The sequence below is a fragment of the Nicotiana sylvestris genome, chromosome 7, assembly GCF_000393655.2.
Source record: "Nicotiana sylvestris chromosome 7, ASM39365v2, whole genome shotgun sequence".
In the NCBI taxonomy this organism is placed as follows: domain Eukaryota; kingdom Viridiplantae; phylum Streptophyta; class Magnoliopsida; order Solanales; family Solanaceae; genus Nicotiana; species Nicotiana sylvestris.
The window spans coordinates 7,799,168-7,805,864 of NC_091063.1; the positions used below are offsets into that span (position 1 = coordinate 7,799,168).

General features: G+C 40.2%; 1 protein-coding gene across 1 annotated transcript; it reads right to left on the minus strand.

Moving 5' to 3' along the window:
- Positions 1-5,924: 5,924 nt before the first annotated feature.
- LOC138872717 (uncharacterized) lies at positions 5,925-6,443 on the minus strand. The gene has a single exon (XM_070151129.1). It carries the CDS (start codon positions 6,441-6,443, stop codon positions 5,925-5,927), a length of 519 nt encoding a protein of 172 aa, XP_070007230.1.
- Positions 6,444-6,697: the final 254 nt, after the last annotated feature.

Sequence of the window (6,697 nt, forward strand, 5' to 3'; positions counted from 1 at the left end):
ATAGCCTAAAATACTAATGTAATTATAAAAAATAGAGTAAAATATCTGAATGAAGTATTATATATGCAAAATAATAATTTTAGGTAATTAAGTCATCACAAAATAACTGAAAGGAGTAATTAATAAATTATTCAAGTAATTTAAATGTAGGAAAATCAATTTTAAAGCTCTAAGAATTATGAAAAATTATAGAAACAATACTTGTATAGATTTGTAAACTAAATAATGATGCAAAGTGATGTTTTTAAAGTGTTTATATTATTTGAAAAAATATGAGGGCAAAATTGGTATCAACAGCTGTCTCTCTTTACCCGAAAATGATGAAAGAGTTGTCGGGTAAAGAAAATGATGACCAATTTTAGTCGAATATGATGAGGAATGATGTGATTTGAAAAAATGGAGGCCGAACCCTAGTTCCTGAGTTGCCTACATATCCCTGGTGTTACGGAAATCAGGCCGTGTGTAGTTCTGGATCCAACGAACAAAACAGATGGAGTTGTTATAAGAATGGTCGTATGCTTCGGAAAGGGTTCTTTTGGGTAGGATAATATCGGATGAATTTATGTGAAGTCCTGAATGTGAATTTGAAACGTTATGGATGTCTCACAGAGCAGATATTTGAACGGTCATAAAAGGTAGGAAACTATTGATGGTCGGTTACGTTTGAAACAATTGAAGGATGTGAACGTTGTGAACGGAAACCCGAGCGAAGATTGCTCTCGTTTGCAGAACAGTTACTTCTTGGATCACCTGCAAAAACTTAAAACACGGTGCATGCGCATATACATATATATACATACATATATATAGATACACATATATACGTACATATATACACATATATACGTATATATATATAGATACACATATATACATACATATATATAGATACATGTTCCGAGCGCTTCATGTTCTTATACATACACACACACACACACACACACACACACACACACACACACATATATATATATATATATATATATATATATATATATATATATATATATATATATATATGGGGTTATTGCGAGAATTTAAACGTGATGCAAATTCCCTTTGAACTATGAAGGTTTTCTTTGGACGGTGAGAATGATGTCCTTAGACCATGACGTGCTGGGCCATGAAGCGCATGATAAGGGATTCGCCGGCCATGAAATGATGTCCTCGGGCCATGAGGATGGTCCTCTGGACAATGACGCCTTTGAATAATGATGTGCAATTTTGAGAAATCCTCAGGCCATGGCATGGTGTCTCCCTGCTATGAGGATGATGCCTTCGGACTGTGACGCCTTTGGACAAAATGGTGATGTTTCAGCCCATGAAATGCAAATATATGATGCTTGGTCATATACGAGTCAAGATAAGACAAGGCTTAGTCTTATGTGAGATGAGGGCAGCGCTTAGCCCTAGGTGAACAGATGATAATGCTGGGTCTTAGATAGCGCAATGGAGATAGTGTTTAATCTTATGCAAGGAAAAGGCAATGCTTAGCCTTAGGCAATTAGGGAGGCAGTGCTTAACCTCATGTAAGAAGAGGAGACAATGCTTAGTCTCAGTGCAGGGAAATACAGTGCTTAGCCTTATGCAATTAGGGAGGCAGTGCTTAGCCTCATGCAAGAAGAGAAGACAATACTTAGTCTCATGCAAATAGGGGAGGCAGTGCTTAGCCTTATGCAATTAGGGAGGCAGTGCTTAGCCTCACGCAAGAAGATGAGACAATGCTTAGTCTCATGCAAATAGGGGAGGCAGTGCTGTCACGACCCTAAACCCGAACCCAGTCATGATGGCGCCTCTCGTGAAGACAAGGCCAGTCAACTATTCCCAATTTGATATTAAACAGTTAAACAACAAGAAAAAAATCTTAAACATGATTTAATAATACTAAGTAGCAGATAATTTCATAAATATGCGGAAGGACAACCCAACACAGTTCTAAACCGGGGTGTCACTAGTCATGAACATCTATAAATCCCACTACAAATCCGATAAGTCTATAAAACTATTACAATTGTCTGATCAGAAATAGAAATGATAAAGAGGGAGAAACACGGGTCTATGGACGTCAAGCAACTACCTCGTGAACTCCGAATGTCTACTGGGAGCTCTCAACTCGCACTGGCAGGATCAACAATGCCTGAACCTGCACACGGGGTGCAGGGAGTAAAGTGAGTACTCCAACTTAGTGAGTAACAATTGTAAATAAAGACTGAAAGCAAGAAATCATGTAAGGCACAAAGTATTCTATAATGAAGCAGTAAAATCATTTAAAATCAGTAAATCAGTGAAAGATAAGTAAAAACCTTTAACTCAAATGTAGTTTCATGAAAAGCCTTTTTCAATAATTAAGCAGGTAATTAACAGTCAATTATGAAAAGTAAACACATAAAGGCTCGCCCCTCGGGCACAGTATCAATAAATCCACCCCTCGGACAACATCTCAGAACAATACCAGCCCCTCGAGCAATCATATAGAACAATACCAGCCTCTCGGGCTCAATCTCACATCACAATGGGTACCCGCGCTCACTGGGGGTGTACAGACTCCTGGAGGATCCCCTTACGGCCCAAGTGCAATATCAAGCCACCTTGTGGCATCATCACTAGGCCATCGTCCTCATATCAATATCAGTGTTTCCTCACAACATAGGCCCTCGGCCTTACTCAGTCAAAAATCCTCACAAGCCCCTTGGGCAATAGTACAACAATGTTTCTTAGCCCAAACATCATTTAAACTATCATTTAAGTCTTAAAACTGAGTAAATATTGCTAAGTAGGAAAACAGTGGAACATAACATGACTGAGTTCAAGTATAAAGTCAAAACAGTAAGGAAATATCAATAAAAAGCCCCGAAGGGTTCAAATAGATGGCACTAGGCCCAAATATGGCATTGAGCCCACATAATAATGATAGCAAATAGTTTTCAATCAAATACGCGGTAAAATCATCAATCGGGACGGACCAAGTCATAATCCCCAATAGTTCACAACCCCATACTCGTCATCGAGCGTGTGCCTCACCTCAATCGAGCACTACGATGTGCAATCCAGGATTTCAAACCCTCATAACATCATTTACAATTATTACTCACCTCGAACCGGTCAAATCTCTAGCTCGCGACGCCCTTGCCCCTCGAATCGGCCTCCAGTTGCGTCGAATCTATCCAAAATCAGAATGAGGACATTAAAATAGGCTAAGGGAACGAAACCCAAGCAAAAATAATCAAAATACTACAAAAATCCTGAAATTACCAAAACTCGACTCCCGATCCCACATCTTGGAATTTAGTATTTTTTACATCAATAGATTCCTCATCTCCCCACCAGTTCATACATATTAAAAATTCTAAAATCCGACCTCAAATGGTCCTTCAAATCCCCAATCAAAGGCCTGAGTTCCCAAGCCCTAGTTTCCTCAATTTTCACCCTTAATTTCCAAAATGTCTAGCTCTAATCCATGAAATAATAGCATAGGAATGGGTTTTAGGTCCAAATTCCTTACCTCAATGAAGCTCCCTTGAAATCCCTCTTTCAAATCGCTCAAAAAGCTCCAAAGCCGAGATAAAAATGGTGAAAATAGCTAAAATTTGCGAAGGCCACAATTTATACTTTCTGCCCAGGCCTTTTCGCACCTACGACACAATACCTGCTTTTGCGGTACCGCATATGCGGCCAAATTATTGCTTCTGTGGTTCTTCACTTAAATGGCCCAATCCGCATCTGCAGTCAACTCTCCGCACCTGCACCTTCGCAGGTGCGGTCATACTACCGCATCTGCGATTCCTGACAATCCCTCCAAAATCCGCTTATGCGGCTTCTCTTTCGCACGTGCGGCGTCGCACCTGTGGTCCCCAATCCGCAGGTGCGGAAATACCAGAAGCAACTGAGATTCTGCAACTTCACAAGTCTCAAATCTTTCCGTTAACCATCTGAAATCACCCCGAGGCCCCTGGGACCTCAACCAAAAGCACAAACATAACTTAATACCTTATTTAAACTTGTACCAATCATCAAAACACCTCAAACAACATCAAATCACCCAAAATACATCGGATTCAAGCCAAACTTTCTAAAATCTTCCGAATTTCACTTTTGATAAAAAATCCAACCAAACCATGTCCGAATGACCTAAAATTTTGCACACACATCCCAAATGATACAACGGAACCACTACAACTCTCGAAATTCCATTCTGACCCCTATATCAAAATCTTGCCTACCAATCGGAAATCGCCAAAATATCAACTTTGCCAATTCAAGCCTAAATCTACTCTAGAACTCTGAAAACCATTCCGATCGCACTCCTAAGTCCCAAATCACCTCCCGAAGCTAACCGAACCACCAAAACTCACATCCGATCCCTCTAACACAGAAGTCAACATCCAGTTGACTTTTCCAACTTAAACTTCCTTAAAGGAGACTAAGTGTCTCAAATCTTACCAAAATCATTCCGGATTTGATCTGACCAATACGATACCACAAAACACGGATGAACAAAGCATAAAGAAGCAGAAATGGGGGAAACAAAGCGGTAACTCATGAGACGACTGGCCGGGTCGTCACAGGTGCTTAGCCTCATGCAAGAAGGGAGGCAGTGCTTAGCCTCATGCAAGAAGAAGAGACAATGCTTAGTCTCATGCAAATAGGGGAGGTAGTTCTTAGCCTTATTCAAGAAGGAAGGTAGGGATTAGCCTCATGCAAGAAGAGAAGACAATGCTTATTCTCATGCAGGGAAAGGCAGTGCTTAGCCTTATGCAATTAGGGAGGCAATGCTTAGCCTTATGCGATTAGGGAGGAAATGCTTAGCCTTATGCAATTAGGAAGGCAATGATTAGCCTCATTCAAGAATAGGAGACAATGCTTAGTCTCATGCAAATAGGGAGGCATGCTTAGTCTCATGCAAATAGGGAGGCAGTGCTTAGTCTCATGCAAATAAGGAGGCAATGCTTAGCCTAAAACTATTAGGGAGGCGATGCTTAGCCTCATGCAAGAAGAAGAGACAATGCTTAGTCTCATACAGGGAAAGGCAGTGGATTGCCTTATGCAATTACGGAGGCAATACTTAGCCTTATGCAATTATGGAGGCAATACTTAGCCTCATGCAAGAATAAGAGACAATGCATAGTCTCATTAAAGGGAAAGGTGATGCTTAGCCTTATGTAAGCAAATGAAGGCAATTCTTAGCCTTATACAAGGATATAGGTGGAGCTTAACCTCATGCAAACAATGAGAAGGCAGTGTGAAAGTAAAGCGTTTCTTAGATGGATGTGTTTGCTCTAGGTAATTTATCGTCATGAAGGTAGTGACTTGATGTATCTGTAGATAATGTTGTCTTATCGTGCTTGCATCCAAAGAAAAATTATGAGTTTTATGGGGGAAGGTCGGTTCGTGCCTTCGTCTTCTTGCTCGGCCTTTGCTCATGTCTTAGGATCATGTTTGAGTTACCCTGGGCAACATTTGGTTGTCATAGAAACAAAGTTTTTAAAAAATATGCTATGCATTTGATAAATATAGTTATAAAATATAGTAGTATGCAGTATAAAATAATTTAGATGAACCAGTGACTATGAAACATTTATAGACATTGCGACCTTCTTGCCTTAAAATTTTAAGGGTCCCTCTCAAAATTCTGCACCAGTTTAAATGCATACTTCTGACAATACTTTTGGCTGTTCCACTTGCGATCTTGCCCCAATTTTTGATCATGGGAAAAATGAAGATTTTATTAAGATGTGACCGAACCCACATGGCTGCCTATGTATCCCCTCTTAAACGGGAATCAAGTCAAGCATAGTTCAGTTATATCAAGTGAAGAAATGTAAACAATCCTAAACATAGTATCTCTTGACTGCGTTTGAGTTAATAGGTTTTGGCCAAATCTTTCGGTCCATTTCTGCAAGTATGAGTGCTCCTCCTGCTATTGCTCAATGAACCATGTAGGGAGTTTGCCAGTTGGGTGAGAACTTCCCCTTGGCTTCGTCCTGGAAGATCCGCTTTAGCATTAACTGCCCCAGTATAAATTGCCTTGGTCTGACCTTTTTGTTTAAAGCTCTTATCATCCTATTCTGGTAGAGTTGACCATGACATACCACATTTATTCTCTTTCCATCGATGAGAGCCAGTTGTTCATATCGGCTCTGTACCCATTCTGCATCGCTGAGCTCAGCTTCTTGTATGATTCTTAGAGAAGGGATTTCTACTTTGGTGGGAATAACAACTTTAGTACCACAGACTAGCAGGTAAGAAGTTACCCCAGATGATGTGCAAACCATTGTACAATACCCGAGCAAAGAAAACGACAGCTTCTCGTGCCATTGTTTGTAATTATCTACCATTTTCCTCAATATCTTCTTGATGTTTTTGTTGGCAGCTTCTACAGCTCCATTCATTTGCAGCCTGTATGTTGTGGAATTCTTATGTTTGATCTTGAAAGTTTCACACATGGCCTTTATTAAATCACTCGGCTTTGTCGATGATGATTGACTCAGGTATTTCGAACCGACAAACAATGCGATCCCAAACAAAATCTGCGACGACCTTCTTAGTTATAGCTTTGTAAGATGCAGCCTCAACCCACTTTGTGAAATAGTCTATGGTCACTATAATGAACCTATGCCCATTTGAAGTAGCAAGTTCGATTGGACCGATGACATCCATGCCCCAATCGGAGAAAGGCCAGGGTGCGCTTGTTGTAGTG

Bases quoted from the DNA above. Each gene is read 5' to 3' on its own strand.
- LOC138872717 (XM_070151129.1), bottom strand. From the start codon at position 6,443: ATGTGTGAAACTTTCAAGATCAAACATAAGAATTCCACAACATACAGG.